This window comes from Trachypithecus francoisi, unplaced genomic scaffold (genome assembly GCF_009764315.1).
Source record: "Trachypithecus francoisi isolate TF-2019V2 unplaced genomic scaffold, Tfra_2.0 Lachesis_group5, whole genome shotgun sequence".
Lineage (NCBI taxonomy): Eukaryota > Metazoa > Chordata > Mammalia > Primates > Cercopithecidae > Trachypithecus > Trachypithecus francoisi.
Window position 1 is genome coordinate 93,511,208 of NW_022681470.1, and position 15,715 is coordinate 93,526,922.

General features: G+C 48.2%; 1 protein-coding gene and 1 long non-coding RNA gene across 10 annotated transcripts in view; one reads left to right on the plus strand and one right to left on the minus strand.

The window, feature by feature from the left end:
- Positions 1-15,715, plus strand: part of ARHGEF2 (Rho/Rac guanine nucleotide exchange factor 2) — a 58,603-nt gene that overhangs the window by 5,938 nt on the left and 36,950 nt on the right. For 3 of the 7 annotated variants that reach the window (XM_033200538.1, XM_033200539.1, XM_033200540.1), the window contains exons 1-2: positions 11,216-11,239; positions 12,437-12,530. In XM_033200538.1, coding sequence (XP_033056429.1) covers positions 12,513-12,530 — 18 coding nt within the window. In that variant the 5' untranslated portion in view covers positions 11,216-11,239; positions 12,437-12,512. Of the gene's footprint in view, positions 1-9,299; positions 9,418-10,150; positions 10,288-11,199; positions 11,240-12,025; positions 12,169-12,251; positions 12,531-15,715 lie in introns of those variants that run through there. The other 4 variants (XM_033200543.1, XM_033200542.1, XM_033200550.1 and 1 more) reach the window with 4 other exon arrangements.
- LOC117076728 lies at positions 11,981-15,610 on the minus strand. 3 transcript variants are annotated; one of them, XR_004434455.1, is made up of 3 exons: positions 14,973-15,610; positions 13,819-14,048; positions 11,981-12,516 (listed from the first exon to the last, which is right to left on the minus strand). It is a non-coding gene; the product is annotated as an uncharacterized LOC117076728 (long non-coding RNA). The 3 variants fall into 3 exon arrangements; XR_004434454.1 differs by having other exon boundaries at positions 13,795-14,048; XR_004434456.1 differs by lacking the exon at positions 13,819-14,048.

A 15,715-nucleotide genomic window follows, 5' to 3' on the forward strand; every position in this document is an offset into this window, starting at 1 on the left:
GGCAGAGAATCTCTTGAACCCAGGAAGCAGAGGTTGCAGTGAGCCGAGACCGAGCCACTGCACTCCAGCCTGGGCAACAGAGTGAGACTCTGTCTCAAAAGGAAAAAAAATATTCCTTATACAATAATCTTATAGTAATTTATCTTGCTAAACTCTTGTTTTAAATTAAAACCATTTATCCTTTTTTTTTTTTTTTTTTTTTGCTTTTCTAAGTATACGATTATGTCATCTTTACTTTTTTTTTTTTTTTTTTTTTTGAGACAGTCTTGCTCTATCACCCAGGCTGGAGTGCAGTGGTATGATCGTGGCTCACTGCAACCTCCACCTCCCAGGCTCAAGTGATCCTCCTCAGTCACCCCAGCAGCTGAGACTACAGGTGTGTACCACCACACCCAGCTAATTATTTCTTTTTTTTTTTTTTTTGTAGAGACAGGGGCCTCACTATGTTACTCAGGCTGATCTCAAATTCCTGTGCTCAAGTGATCCTCCTACCTTAACCTCCTAACCTGCTGGGATTACAAGTGTGAACCACCTCACCCAGCCTATGTCACCTTTAAATGAGCTTTGTTTTTTTCTTTTCCAATATCCACTCCTTTCATTGCTTTTTCTTGCACTCCTGTGCTGACTAGAACTCTATTTTTATTTATTTATTATTTAGTGTTTCTCCTCTCTTCCAGCATTAATCCATCAAAATAGGACTCTAGTGCTGTGCTGAACAGAAATGGTGATAATGGACATCCTTGTCTTATTTCTGGATTTTATTTTATTTTTTCTTAAAAACTATGCCATAAAAAAGTATTGTTTCTGATTTTAGAGGGAGTATATCTTGTGTTTCACTATTGAGGTTGATTTTTGGTTGCAGGTTTTAAAGATACTCTTTATCAGGTTAAGGAGGATTCTATTTCTTTCTTCTTTTTTTTTTTTTTTTTTTTTTTTTTTTTGAGAGCGGAGTCTCGCTGTGTCGCCCAGGCTGGAGTGCAGTGGCGTGATCTCGGCTCACTGCAAGCTCCGCCTCCCGGGTTCCCGCCATTCTCCCGCCTCAGCCTCCGAGTAGCTGGGACTACAGGCGCCCGCCACCGCGCCCGGCTAGTTTTTTGTATTTTTAGTAGAGATGGGGTTTCACCGTGTTAGCCAGGAGGGTCTCGATCTCCTGACCTCGTGATCCACCCGCCTCGGCCTCCCAAAGTGCTGGGATTACAGGCTTGAGCCACCGCACCCGGCCAGGAGGATTCTATTTCTAATTGCCACGCCTTTGGTTTTAGAATTAGTGGGCATTGGATTTTAATCCTATGCTTTTCTGCATTTACAAAAATGATTATGTATTTTTTCTCTTTAAATATATTAATATTATTATTAATTATTTTGAGATGGGGGTCTCACTGTCACCCAGGCTGGAGTGTAGTGGTGCAATCTTGGCTCACTGCAACCTCTGCCACCTGCGTTCAAACTATCCTCCCACCTCAGCCTCCTGAGTAACTGGGACCACAGGCATGTGCCACCACACCCAGCTAATTTTTTGTATTTTTGATAGAGACAGGGTTTCACCATGTTGCCTAGGATGGTCTCAAACTCCTGAGCTCAAGTGATCCCCTACCTCAGCCTCACCTCAGCCTCCCAAAGTGCTGCAATTACAGACATGAGCCACCACGCCCCTTCTCATTTAATATATTATTGAGGTAAATTACATTTAAGGATTTTTCTCACATTAAACCACCTTTGTATTCTTAGGATAAATCCAACTTTGTCATGACACATTTTATGTTTTTACATACTTCTGGATTTTATTTGTATCAATTATTTATTGCTGTGTAACAAACCAACCCTAAACTTAGCAGCTTAAAATGACAATTTTTTTTTTTAAACACACAATTCTTTGGGTGGGCAATTTGGGCTGGTCTCACCTGGACTCATTTAGGTGGCTGCCATTGTCTGGTGACCTCAATAGAGCTGATGATCAAGGATGGGCTTCCTTATCATTTCAGCTGGCAGCCTACCAGTTGCAGTACCTTGCTTCTCATCCACACGGCCTCTCCAGAATGCCATCTTAGGCTTGTTCAGATGAAAATAGCATTCCAAGTGGGCGAGAGTGGATGCTTTAAGGTTTCATGAAACTTAGGCTCAAAAATCACATGATGGCACTTCTGTGACACTCTAGTCATCCTAGTAAGTCACAGGCCAGCCCAGATTCAGAGTGAAGAGACAGGCTCCTTCTTAATGGGAGGAACTGCAAATAATTTGTGGCCATTTAAAATCTACTACACTGGCCAGGTGTGGTGGCTCACTCCTGTAATCCCAGCTACTCGGGAGGCTGAAGCATGAGAATCGTTCGAACCCAGGAGGCAGAGGTTGCAGTGAGCAGAGATCATGCCACTGTGCTCCAGCCTGGGCAGCAGATAAGACTCTGTCTCAAAAAAAGTAATAATAATAAATAAAAGCAGCTATACTTTCCTAATATTTTGTGTAAGATTTTTGTACTTATATGCATAAGAGAGATCAGCCTATAATTTATCTTTGTCATACTGTCTGTATGTAGTTTTGGAATCAAGGTTGTATTTACCTTATAGAAAGAGTTAAAGAGTTTCTTTTTTTTTTTTTTTTCTGAGATGGAGTTTCGCTCTCGTTGCCCAGGCTAGAGTGCAATGGCGCGATCTCAGCTCACTGCAACCTCCGCCTCCGAGGTTCAAGCAATTCTCCTGCCTCAGCTTCCTGAGTAGCTGGAATTACAGGCATGCAGCACCACGCCTGGCTAATTTTGTATTTTTAATAAAGATGGGGTTTCTCCATTTTGAGGCTGGTCTCGAACTCCTGACCTCAGGTGATCCACCCGCCTCAGCCTCCCAAAGGGTGCTGGGATTACAAGCATGAGCCACCGTGCCCAGCCAAGTTAGAGTTTTTATTTCAGTTGTCTATTCTTTGGAAGAGTTTATGTAAGATTTCAGTGATCTGTTCCTTGAAAGATCTGTCCCTTGTCTCTAAAACTGTTTTGACCTGGTGTTTTTGTTTTGTTTTTAGGAAGATTAATTACTGATTTCATTTCTTTAATAGGACCATTCAGAGTTTCTATTTCTTCTTGATTCCGTTTTGGTAAGTTTTATTTTGGGGAGTAGAAATTTGTCTACTTCATTTGCATTTTGGCATGAAGTTGTAGGTAGTACTCTTTTTTTTTTTTTTAAGATGGAGTCTTGCTCTGTCACCCAGGCTGGAGTGCAGTGGTGTGATATCTTTTCTTTTTTTCATTTTTTTTTTTTGAGATGGAGTTTCGCTCTTGTCAGCCAGGCTGGAGATCTCGGCTCACTGCAACCTCTGTCCCCCAGGTTCAAGCGATTCTCCTGCCTCAGCCTCCTGAGTAGCAGGGGTTACAGGCACACACCACCACACCCAGCTAATTTTTGTATTTTTGGTAGGGACAGGATTTCACCATGTTGGCCAGGTTGGTCTCGAACTCCTGACCTCAGGTGATCTGCCTGCCTCGGACTCCCAAAGTGCTGGGATTATAGGCATGAGCCATCACACCCAGCCATGCGATTTCTCCTCACTGCAACCTCCATCTCCCAGGTTCAAGTGATTCTTGTGCCTCAGCCTCCTGAGTAGCTGAGATTACAGGTGTGCACCACCACGCCCAGCTATTTTTGTATTTTTTGTAGAGACGGTTTGCCATGTTGGCCAGGCTGGTCTCGAACTCTTGACCTCAAGAGATCCGCCCACGTCAGCCTCCCAAAGTGCTGGGATTAGAGGCATGAGCCACCGTGCCTGGCCATAGGTAGTATTCTCTTATCTTTATAATCACTGCTCTTTCTATAGTCAGGTCTGCGTTTTCATTCTAATTTTATTTGTGCTTTCTCTTGTTTTCTTTATCATTCCTATCAGAGGTTTGCCTATTTCATTTGCTTGATCCTAGAAAACAACTTTTGGCTTTATTGATCCTCTCTAATTTATCTTTGTCTACTATTTATTATTTATTTATTTATTTATTTTTTGAGACGAAGTTTTCCTTTGTCACCTAGCTGGAGTGCAATGGTGTAATCTCGGCTCACTACAACCTCCACCTCCCAGGTTCAAGTGATTCTCCTGCCTCAGTCTCCTGAGTAGCTGGGATTATAGGCGCCCACCACCACACCCGGCTAATTTTTGTATTTTTAGTAGAGATGGGGCTTCACCATGTTGACCAGGCTGGTCTCGAACTGCCAACCTCAGGTGATCCACCAGAGTGCTAGGATTACAGGCGTGAGCCACTGTGCCTGACCTTACTATTTCATTTCGGCATTTATCTTTATTATATGTTTCCTTCTTTTTTTTTTTTGAGACAGAGTCTCGTTCTGCTGCCCAGGCTGGAGTGCAGTGGCCGGATCTCAGCTCACTGCAAGCTCCGCCTCCCGGGTTTACGCCATTCTCCTGCCTCAGCCTCCCGAGTAGCTGGGACTACAGGCGCCCGCCACCTCGCCCGGCTAGTTTTTTGTATTTTTAGTAGAGACGGGGTTTCACCGTGTTAGCCAGGATGGTCTTGATCTCCTGACCTCGTGATCTGCCCGTCTCGGCCTCCCAAAGTGCTGGGATTACAGGCTTGAGCCACCGCGCCCGGCCCTCCTTCTTTTTTTTTTTTGAGACAGAGTTTTGCTCTTGTTGCCCAGGCTGGGTGCAATGGCGCGATCTTGGCTCGTTGCAACCTCCGCCTCCCTGGTTCAAGAGATTCTCCTGCCTCAGCCTCCAGAGAGCTGGAATTACAGGCATCTACCACCACGCCCAGCTAATTTTTTGTATTTTTAGTAGAGATGGGGTTTCATTATGTTGGCCAGGCTGGTCTCGAACTCCTGACCTCAGGTGATCCACCTGCCTCAGCTTCCCAGAGCACTGGGATTACAGGCATGAGCCATTGTGCCCGGCCGCTTCCGTCTGTTTTCTTTTCTTTTTCTTTTTTTTTTTTTTTTTTTTTTTTTGAGGTGGAGTCTCGCTCTGTCGCCCGGACTGGAGTGCAGTGACCGGATCTCAGCTCACTGCAAGCTCTGCCTCCTGGGTTTACGCCATTCTCCTGCCTCAGCTTCCCGAGTAGCTGGGACTACAGGCGTCCACCACCTCGCCTGGCTAGTTTTTGTATTTTTAGTAGAGACGGGGTTTCACCGTGTTAGCCAGGATGGTCTCGATCTCCTGACCTCGTGATCCGCCCATCTCGGCCTCCCAAAGTGCTGGGATTACAGGCTTGAGCCACCGCGCCCGGCCTTCTTTTTTCTTTTTTGAGACCTGGAGTCTTACTCTGTTGCCCAGGCTGGAGTGCAGTGGTGCAAACTTGGCTCGCTGCAATCTCTGCCTCCCAGGTTCAAACAATTCTCCTGCCTCAACCTCCCAAGTAGAATAGCTGGGACTACAGGCGTATGCCACCATGTCTGGCTAATTTTTTGTATTTTTGGGACAGATGGGGTTTCACCGTGTTAGCCATGATGGTCTGTATGTCCTCACCTCGTGATCAGTTCACCTCAGCCTCCCAAAGTGCTGGGATTACAGGAGAGAGCCACCGTGCTCGCCTCTGTTTTCTATGAGTTTGTCCTGTTCTTTATCTGACTTTTTTTTTTTTGAGACGGAGTCTCGCTCTGCCGCCCAGGCTGGAGTGCAGTGGCCGGGTCTCAGCTCACTGCAAGCTCCGCCTCCTGGGTTCACGCCATTCTCCTGCCTCAGCCTCCCAAGCAGCTGGGACTACAGGCGCCCGCCATGTCGCCCGGCTAGTTTTTGTATTTTTAGTAGAGACGGGGTTTCACCATGTTAGCCAGGATGGTCTCGATCTCCTGACCTTGTGATCCGCCCGTCTCGGCCTCCCAAAGTGCTGGGATTACAGGCTTGAGCCACCGCGCCCGGCCTATCTGACTTTTTAAGTTAGAATAGGTCAATCCTCTAGCATTAAAAATTTTTCAAAAATAGGCCGGGCGCGGTGGCTCAAGCCTGTAATCCCAGCACTTTGGGAGGCCGAGACGGGCGGATCACGAGGTCAGGAGATCGAGACCATCCTGGCTAATACGGTGAAACCCCGTCTCTACTAAAAAAAAAAAAAAATACAAAAAACTAGCCGGGCGACGTGGCGGGCTCCTGTAGTCCCAGCTACTTGGGAGGCTGAGGCAGGAGAATGGCGTAAACCCAGGAGGCGGGGCTTGCAGTGAGCTGAGATCCGGCCACTGCACTCCAGCCTGGGCGGCAGAGCGAGACTCCGTCTCAAAAAAAAAAAAAAAAAAAAAAAAAAAAATTTTTCAAAAATAAGCACTCTGAGGCTACAACTTGCCCTTGAAATACCACTTTGGCCTTCTCCCACAGGTTTTGTTTTGTATTTTCATTATTGTTCAGTTACAAAACATCTTTAAATTTTCATTATGATTTCTTTGCCAATACATTTTTTTAGCATGGTGTTTTAAAATTTATAAATCTGTATTTTTTTAAACTTTTAAGATTTTTTTGAAATGCACATATACAGAAAAATATATAAAACATATATTTACAGTGTAATAAATTAGAAAGCAAACACCCATATAACCACCCCAGACTAAAAAAAAAAAAAAAAAAAAAAAAAAATAGGCCGGGCGCGTGGCTCATGCCTGTAATCCCAGTACTTTGGGAGGCTGAGGCTGGCAGATCACCTGAGTTCGAGACCAGCCTGACCAACATGGAGAAACCTGTCTCTACTAAAAATACAAAATTAGCCAGGCGTGGTGGCTGTAATCCCAGCTACTCGGGAGGCTGAGGCAGGAGAATTGCTTGAACCCAGGTGGCGGAGTTTGCGGTGAGCTGACATCGCGCCATTGCACTCCAGCCTGGGCAACAAGAGAGAAACTCTGCCTAAAAAAAAAAAAAAAAAAAAAAAAAAAAAAAGTTGGCGCGGTGGCTCACGCCTGTACTGTGTAATCCAGCACTTTGGGAGGCCGAGATGGGCGGATCACAAGGTCAGGAGATTGAGACAATCCCGGCTAACACTGTGAAACCTCGTCTCTACTAAAAATAAAAAGAAATTAGCCGGGCGTGATGGTGGGCGCCTGTAGTCCCAGCTACTTGGGAGGCTGATGCAGGAGAATGGCATGAACCTGGGAGACGGAGCTTCCAGTGAGCCGATATCATGCCACTGCACTCCAGCCTGGGCAACAGAGCGAGACTCTGTCTCAAAAAGAGAAAAAAAAAAAAGAGATTATCATAGCTGAGAAGCTCTCAGGGTTCTTACTCATAGCCCTCTCTCTGGCAGAGATGACCGCATTCTTGACTTTTGAGATCCATTTTCTTTTTTCTTTTTTTTTTTTTTGAGACGGAGTCTTGCTTTGTCACCCAGGCTGGAGTGCAATGGCCGGATCTCAGCTCACTGCAAGCTCCGCCTCCCAGGTTTACGCCATTCTCCTGCCTCAGCCTCCCGAGTAGCTGGGACTACAGGCGCCCGCCACCACGCCCGGCTAGTTTTTTGTATTTTTTAGTAGAGACGGGGTTTCACCGTGTTAGCCAGGATGGTCTCGATCTCCTGACCTCGTGATCCGCCCGTCTCAGCCTCCCAAAGTGCTGGGATTACAGGCTTGAGCCACCGCGCCCGGCCCTTCTTTTTTTTTTTGAGACGGAGTCTCGCTCTGCCTGCGCAGGCTAGAGTGCAGTGGCGCCATCTCGGCTCGCCGCAAGCTCTGTCTCCCAGGTTCACGCCATTCTCCTGCCTCAGCCTCCGGAGTAGCTGGGACTACATGCACCCGCCACCATGCCCAGCTAATTTTTTTGTGTTTTTAGTAGAGACGGGGTTTCACCGTGTTAGCCAGGATGGTCTCAATCTGCTGACCTCGTGATCCGCCCGCCTCAGCCTCCCAAAGCGTTGGGATTCCAAGTGTGAGCCACCGCACCCAGCCTTCTTTTTTTTCTGAGACCCAGGTGACATGATGGTGTCACTCTGTCACCCAGGCTGGAGTCCAGTGGCACGATCTCTGCAACCGCCCCCTCCCGGATTCAAGCGATCCACCTGCCTCAGCCTCCTGAGTAGCTGGGATTACAGGCGCAAGGCAACATGCCTGGCTAAGTTTTATATTTTTGGTAGATACAGGGTTTCACCACGTTGCTCAGGCTGGTCTGGAACTCCTGAGCTCAAGTGATCCACCCGCCCCGGCCTCCCAAAGTGCTGGGGTTACAGGCATAAGCCACAGCTCCTGGCTCTATTTTCTTTATAGGCTTACCATCTATGTAGGCATGGCTAAACAATGTCAATTAGTTTTACCTGTGTTAAACTTCGTATGCATATAATCATACCAGTATATACATCTTTGTGTCTTGGTTCTTTCATTCAACATGTCTGTGGGATTCGTCCTTATTGTTATGTGAGCTGTGATTTGCTCATTTTTATTGTTGAATAGTATTTCAATGCGTAAGTATACTACTGATTCTTTGGTCCACTGAGGAGGGACTTCTGGCTTATTTGCTGTTTTTTGTTTGTTTGTTTGTTTCCGAGATGGAGTATTGCTTTGTCACCCCAGGCTGGAGTGCAGTGGCACGATCTTGGCTCACTGCAACCTCTGCCTCCCAGATTCAAGCGATTCTCCTGCCTCAGCCTCTCGGGTAACTGGGACTACAGGCGCCCGCCACCACGGCTGGCTAATTTTTGTTTTTTTAGTAGAGGCGGGGTCTCACCATGTTGGCCAGGCTGGTCTCAAACTCCTGACCTGAAATGATCCACCCACTTCAGCCTCCCGAAGTGCTGGGAATACAGGCATAAGCCACTGTGCCTGGCCGTTTTTTTTTGAGTTGCTCTGTTGCACCAGTGCAGTGGCATGATCTCAGCTCACTGCAACCTCCACAGCCCGGGTTCAGTGATTCTTCTGCCTCAATCTCCTGAGTAGCTGGGATTACAGGCGCACACCACCATGCCTGGCTAATTTTTGTATTTTTTTAGTAGAGATGGGGTTTCACCATTTTGGCCAGGCTGACCTAAAGTGATCCACCTGCCTCACCCTCCCAAAGTGCTGGGATTACAGGTGTGAGCCACCACACCAGGCCTGCCTGTTTTTTTCATTACCTGGCTGGCCTCTATGGGTTGAGTTTGCCATCTCTGGAAACCATTCAGGGTAAATCTCTCTCCTTAGATACTTCTATATACTAAGAAAGCCTGGGCTTGAACTGCAACAGAATAATGACTGCTAAACAGAAGGAGCAACTTCCCAACTATTTAAAGTGCAATATCCCAATATGGGTTTTGGAAAGGGGTGGGAGGCCTGGATTTGAAGAGGGGCCAAGCTGTGGGGAAGTAAAGAGCATGAGGGGAGGACAGATGAAGCCTGCCCTTGGTGTGAGGACTCTTGACGTGATTCCAGGGCCAGGATTCCTGTCATCCATCTGCTGGCCCTTCGGACCACTCGGCCACTGGCATGCTTTCCAAGTCTGTATCCGTGAGTGGCATCAACTGTCTCTTGGACTGGTCGGATCCAGATGGTGAGCAAAAGTAGGGAGCAAAGCAGGGGTGGCCCCTTCCCCTGTACATCTCGTTGCCACTCCTCAGAGCTAGCTGTTTCGGGTTCAGATGTCCTGGATTATGTTTAGCCACATACCCTTGGAATCCCTAGAATGGTTTTATTATTTTTTCTTTTTTTTTTTTTTTTCGAGACCGAGTCTCACTGTGTCGCCCAGGCTGGAGTGCAGTGGCACAATCTTACCTCACTGCAACCTCTGCCTCCTGGGTTCAAATGATTCTAGTACCTCAGCCTCCTGAGTAGCTGAGACTACAGAAGCACGCCATCAAACCCAGCTAATTTTTGTATTTTTTTAGTAGAGATGGGGTTTCACCATTTTGGCCAGGCTGACCTAAAGTGATCCACCTGCCTCACCCTCCCAAAGTGCTGGGATTACAGGTGTGAGCCACCACACCAGGCCTGCCTGTTTTTTTCATTACCTGGCTGGCCTCTATGGGTTGAGTTTGCCATCTCTGGAAACCATTCAGGGTAAATCTCTCTCCTTAGATACTTCTATATACTAAGAAAGCCTGGGCTTGAACTGCAACAGAATAATGACTGCTAAACAGAAGGAGCAACTTCCCAACTATTTAAAGTGCAATATCCCAATATGGGTTTTGGAAAGGGGTGGGAGGCCTGGATTTGAAGAGGGGCCAAGCTGTGGGGAAGTAAAGAGCATGAGGGGAGGACAGATGAAGCCTGCCCTTGGTGTGAGGACTCTTGACGTGATTCCAGGGCCAGGATTCCTGTCATCCATCTGCTGGCCCTTCGGACCACTCGGCCACTGGCATGCTTTCCAAGTCTGTATCCGTGAGTGGCATCAACTGTCTCTTGGACTGGTCGGATCCAGATGGTGAGCAAAAGTAGGGAGCAAAGCAGGGGTGGCCCCTTCCCCTGTACATCTCGTTGCCACTCCTCAGAGCTAGCTGTTTCGGGTTCAGATGTCCTGGATTATGTTTAGCCACATACCCTTGGAATCCCTAGAATGGTTTTATTATTTTTTCTTTTTTTTTTTTTTCGAGACCGAGTCTCACTGTGTCGCCCAGGCTGGAGTGCAGTGGCACAATCTTACCTCACTGCAACCTCTGCCTCCTGGGTTCAAATGATTCTAGTACCTCAGCCTCCTGAGTAGCTGAGACTACAGAAGCACGCCATCAAACCCAGCTAATTTTTGTATTTTAGTAGAGAAAGGGTTTCACCATGTTGGCCAGGCTGGTCTGAAACGCCTAAGCTCAAGTGATCCACCTGCCTTGGCCTCCCAAAGTGCTGCGATTACAGGCATGAGCCACCATGCCTGGCCTCAGAATGGCTTTATTCAAATGAGCAATCTGAATTCTGGATTTTGGCATTCTGAAACTCCTACCAATGAAAGCGGACATAGGATATAGTGAGGTTCTCCAGCCTCCCCTATCACCAGAGATGGAGGACAGTTACCTGCAATGTACCTTGTCCTCAGATGGAGTACTGGGAGCTCTGGGTGAAACCTCTGATACATCAGTCTCCCAGCCACTGTCTCCAAATGACCCTGGTGCTCTGTTCCCCTGGATAACCCTGGTGCTGTGTTCCCATGGCTCCTAAATTCTTCAGCTCTGCCCTGCTTAGACCCCGCCCTCTCTCCCTGCTGCCCACTGCCCGCCCTCAGGAATGGCGTCACATGCACCTGCAGCTTGGGAACCTGATCCAGGTGAAGTGGGTGGGGGAGGAAGCCCTGGGCGCCTTTGTCTGGCTTTAGCTAGACACTTTTCGTCTCCTTTTGTGTTGGCAGGGAATTTATCCCAGTCCTCTGCCACTGACCTCAGGAAACGGTGAGTGTGGGGGACTCAGAATCCTTCAAAAGCCTCTATAGGGGAAGAGCAATAAGGTCTAGGCCATGGTTTTGTAGCCCCAGGGATCTCCCTGCTTCCCGAATCATTCCTCCCCTTAACATTTCTGATCTAAGACTTCCAAATATCCTTCCCTGAGGTGCATAGAATTCACCCTCTTTTCTTTGGTTTGGGTGGGCTCACCAGGTTCCCGGTAGCTGCATAAGACCCGGGGAGAAATTAGGGAAAGGAAAGGAGTATCCAGGGCACAGGGTGTCCACTGAATAACAGAGCATGGGAATTGCTTGCTGTTGTCAGTGGTATAGGGTGAAAGGGCAGATAGACTGTTGAACAGTCTTAGGGACAGTGACCAAGGACCATGGATCAGTTTAGGATGGCTCAGATAACAGATCAATGGGGACTGGCCCTAAGGAGGGCTGGGCAAGGACTGCGGAGCTCCCAGCAAAGAGGGCAGGGCCTGAAGGCAGAGTTCACGTCTGGAGGTGGAGGCTGGGAGATTTGAATAACTATGTAAATAAGCATGTAAAATCAGCACCTGCTTATTTGGCTCCTATGGCTGAAGCCTGATTAGAGTGGGTCAGCCCTCTAAGACAGTGTGGCTGTGTAAGCAAGTAATGGTCCCTTTAAGATATCAGGCTCTGCTTTGTGGTCCTGAAAATCTCTAGCTGACACATCCTCCTGGCTCTGGGTTTGGGATTAGCTCATGGGATGGGGCTGATGAAATCCCAGGAAATTCAGTCCTTATTGGCTTTAGGCCCAGAGGCCTTCTCCAAACAGCAGAGAGGGTCGTACACAGGGCTCTTGTTCTGAGAGGAGAAAATGCCCCTCGGGAGAGCCCCCACCCCATACCACTTCCGTTGGGGAGCAGCATGAGAGAGGAGACTGGGCCTCCCATCCTGAGCCTGGATTAGGTAGGAAGGAGGAGTCTGTATTTATCTGGGTGGAGCCTGGAGTTTTCTTCCTAAATAGAGGGGCTTGGGAAGCTGAAATGCCCACATCCAAGAAGTCCTAGGAGGTCAGGATGGGGGCTTATCTTTCTCTCCCAGTCCTTCCTCTTTCTTCCTTCCCATTCTGGCTCTGCTGGTCATGGATCCTTCATCCAGCATCTCTCAGGAAGTATCTTTTTCTTCATTTCCAGCATTACCTCCATCTTCTCATGTCTTCTTTTTCTCTCTGCAGCTGCAGCCAGCTGGAAGGACATTCAGGTACCTGGGCAGGCTCCTCCCTGCGACGGACCTTCAGCTTCCTCTTGGGAATGACTGGAAAGGCCAAGGTAGGAGTCAGCTGGGGAAGCAGGAGGCTTGGGACCCACTGCCCTCCCCAGTTCCCTTTCTCCCATCCCACCATCACCACCTCCCACCACTCCCCCTATTAGAAACTCAGAGCAATGGTTCCATTTTTTTATTTTTTTAAGAGAGGGGGTCTCTGTCTCCCAGGCTGGAGTACAATGGCACGATCATAGCTCACTGCAGCCTCTAACTCTTGGGCCCAAGCAGTCCTTTTGCCTTGGCTTCCCAAAGTGCAGGGATTATAGGTGTGAGCCACTGTGCACAGCCAAATGCTTCAAATTTTAAGGGAACACATGCTATCTCTTCCAGCCTGTGTCTCTGTGTCCCAGCAAATCACCTTTTCTCTGCTTTCCCCTACTCCTCCAGCTTAGCAGTCAGCTGTGGACAGCTGGAAGGGGAAAAGGGCCAGGAACCTCAGAAGCTGAGAAATGGCCTAGCCCTCTCTCTCTTCAGGCCTCACATAGCTGACAGGTGGGCAGGAGAAACCTCAACCATTGGGCATAATAATGATAATAATTACAGCACTACTTTTTACTTCTTTTTTTTTTTTTTTTTTTTGAGGCAGAGTCTCGCTCTGTCGCCCGGACTGGAGTGCAGTGGCCAGATCTCAGCTCACTGCAAGCTCCGCCTCCGGGTTTACGCCATTCTCCTGCCTCAGCCTCCCGAGTAGCTGGGACTACAGGCGCCGGCCACCTCGCCCGGCTAGTTTTTGTATTTTTAGTAGAGACGGGGTTTCACCGTGTTAGCCGGGATGGTCTCGATCTCCTGACCTCGTGATCCGCCCGTCTCGGCCTCCCAAAGTGCTGGGATTACAGGCTTGAGCCACCGCGCCCGGCCTACTTTTTACTTCTTCATAGAGTATCAGGGTTTGCTAAGTGCTTTTACACTCATAATTTTATGGGTGGATACAGCAGCTGAAGGAGATGAAATCAGACCACAGGCAGAGTAGAAGCTGGGAAAGTATATGATTATGGAAGCACATGCATACCCGTACGTGTGCGGCCATGTGCTGTTCTGATCCCAGGAAGTGAAGGCACATTGTTCTCATCCTTATTACAAACCGTTGGGCTCTAGTGAAACCGGGAGCTCTGCCTACTCCTTGAATTCATTTCCACTTTCTTCATTTACTGTCAGAGTGAGCTGCCCCCCTTTTCCTCCCCTGGCCTCTCCAAGTATGCATGTGCTTTCCAACTTGGGGTGGCTTCTGAGTATTGAAAGAAACCCCAGGGAAGTTATCATCATATTCACCTTGAAGAGCCATGAGATTCTCACCAGTAAGTTTGCCTGGGCTCCTCTCAGCCCCACCCGCAGTGCCAGGGTTCTCCCCCTTCCAGCCTTTTTTGGCCAAGATTCCCTTTTCTCTGGGTGGGCTGGGAAGGTCAAAATGAAAGCAGGTCATGTTGTTAGCACCTCTCACCACAGGCCATGGGTGAGGAGTTGAGGCCGATGGAGGCATGAGACTGGGTGAGCCTCAGAAGAGGAGCAGCTGGAGAATCTGAAAGCTGATGGGAAGGGAGGGCAAGTGGGACAGTGAGGTTTCTCTCCTGTGGGGGAACGGAGATCTCGAGGGAACAAAGCAAAAACAGAAACTTGGGGTCTGAGTCTCACCTTCCTACAGGCTGTCTCACTACAAGGTAGGGTAGTCTGCTAGTGGAATCACCCCCTTTTCTTGCCGTGGGAATGGTAGGGGAAGTCAGTACTGCCCAGGGGCCATCCAGATCCCAGTTAGTCTGTGTTTGTCCACGCTTGCCCTAACAGTCTGATGGAGGGTTGAGTAACCTGGTGAAGGGGAATGAGGGCAGAGACTTTGGAGCCCAGATGGGGAACAGGGAAGTGCCACAGTGAGTCAGGACATTGCCTCGCTCAGCCTTTCCTCCCCACGTCTGTGGTCCTGTCTTCCTTTGTTTCCCTCTCCGCCATCTCCTGGTCCATCTTCCTTCCACCTTCATGAATATGTGGGCCTGCTTCATCTAATCTCTTTCTCCATAAGCAGTAAACATCAGGGGGTGGGGCTGGAGAGAAGCTCAGTCAAGCAGTGAGAGAAGGAAGTGGCTTAGTCCCTCCTACTTGAGTAGCATTGCACACTTGATGAAACACTTTCCGGGGTCAGCTCATTTAATTCTTATAACAATTCTGGCAAAGATAAGTATTTCAATCTCAATTCTACAGACAAATACTTAAAGGTTAGTTACTTTGCCCAAGATCTCACAGCTCATAAGAGGTGGTGCCATATTAGAAACCCAGGGCTTTGGGTCTGTATTGCCTCTGTTTCTCTCAATAGCCCTAACACAACAGTTCATTCCCTCTCATCCTTTCCTTCTTCCAGCTTCTGGCTGGATGGCCACTTAAGGCAATTTGGCCTTAATCACTTCTTCCCAGAATATACAAGGTCCAGACCAATAGAAGAAAGAAGAAAAACAAACCACCTTGGGACAGTGTAGAGCTTGGGCTTGGGTATCCCCAGGAGACCCATCTCTTCACCAACTGGCCAAGACTTTGGCAACCAGGTTCTTCCCTGGGACCTCCTCCCTACCCCTGAAATGGGAGGGACACATTTCGTCAAGTTAAATGGGCTAAAGAAGGTGGTGGCTATTTTTAGATCCTGGTAGAAATGTTTGATTTTGTGTATCTAAAAAAATTATTTCTGAAAATCCAGAAGATATCACTGGATAGGAGTAGAGGGGAGGCCGGAATGAAGAAGGGGCTTGGAAAAGGGGGGCAGGTGACACCAAGGGGAAGGGAAAAGTGTTCATTGTTCAAGAGGATATAGAAAATGGAAACTGAGTCAAGCTGCAGGCCAAGCTCACTAAACACAGGTGTTTTTAAAGGCAGAACACTTTTCTTTACCCTGTCCCTAGTCCCTTTCCTTGTTATTCATCTCCTAAGAGGAAGAAGAGGGCATAGGGTGAGGGGTAGGGTAACAGCAGGGGGATGGAAAGTAGACTGAAGGTTGGGGTGGGAGACAGAAAAGGGTTGGAGGGTCGGGTCCTCTTCTTTCATAGAGACCTTCTTAGTTGAGTTGAGGGACCGTGAGGTCCCTTGAAAAACCCCAGGGTTCAAATTCTACATTTCCTGGGTACCCAGGCTGGAGTGTGGCCCTTTAAGATAGCTTGCAGCACTCTCCTGCCCCAGGCTTGGGAGAGAAGCTGAGGTCCCACCCCAGATCTTG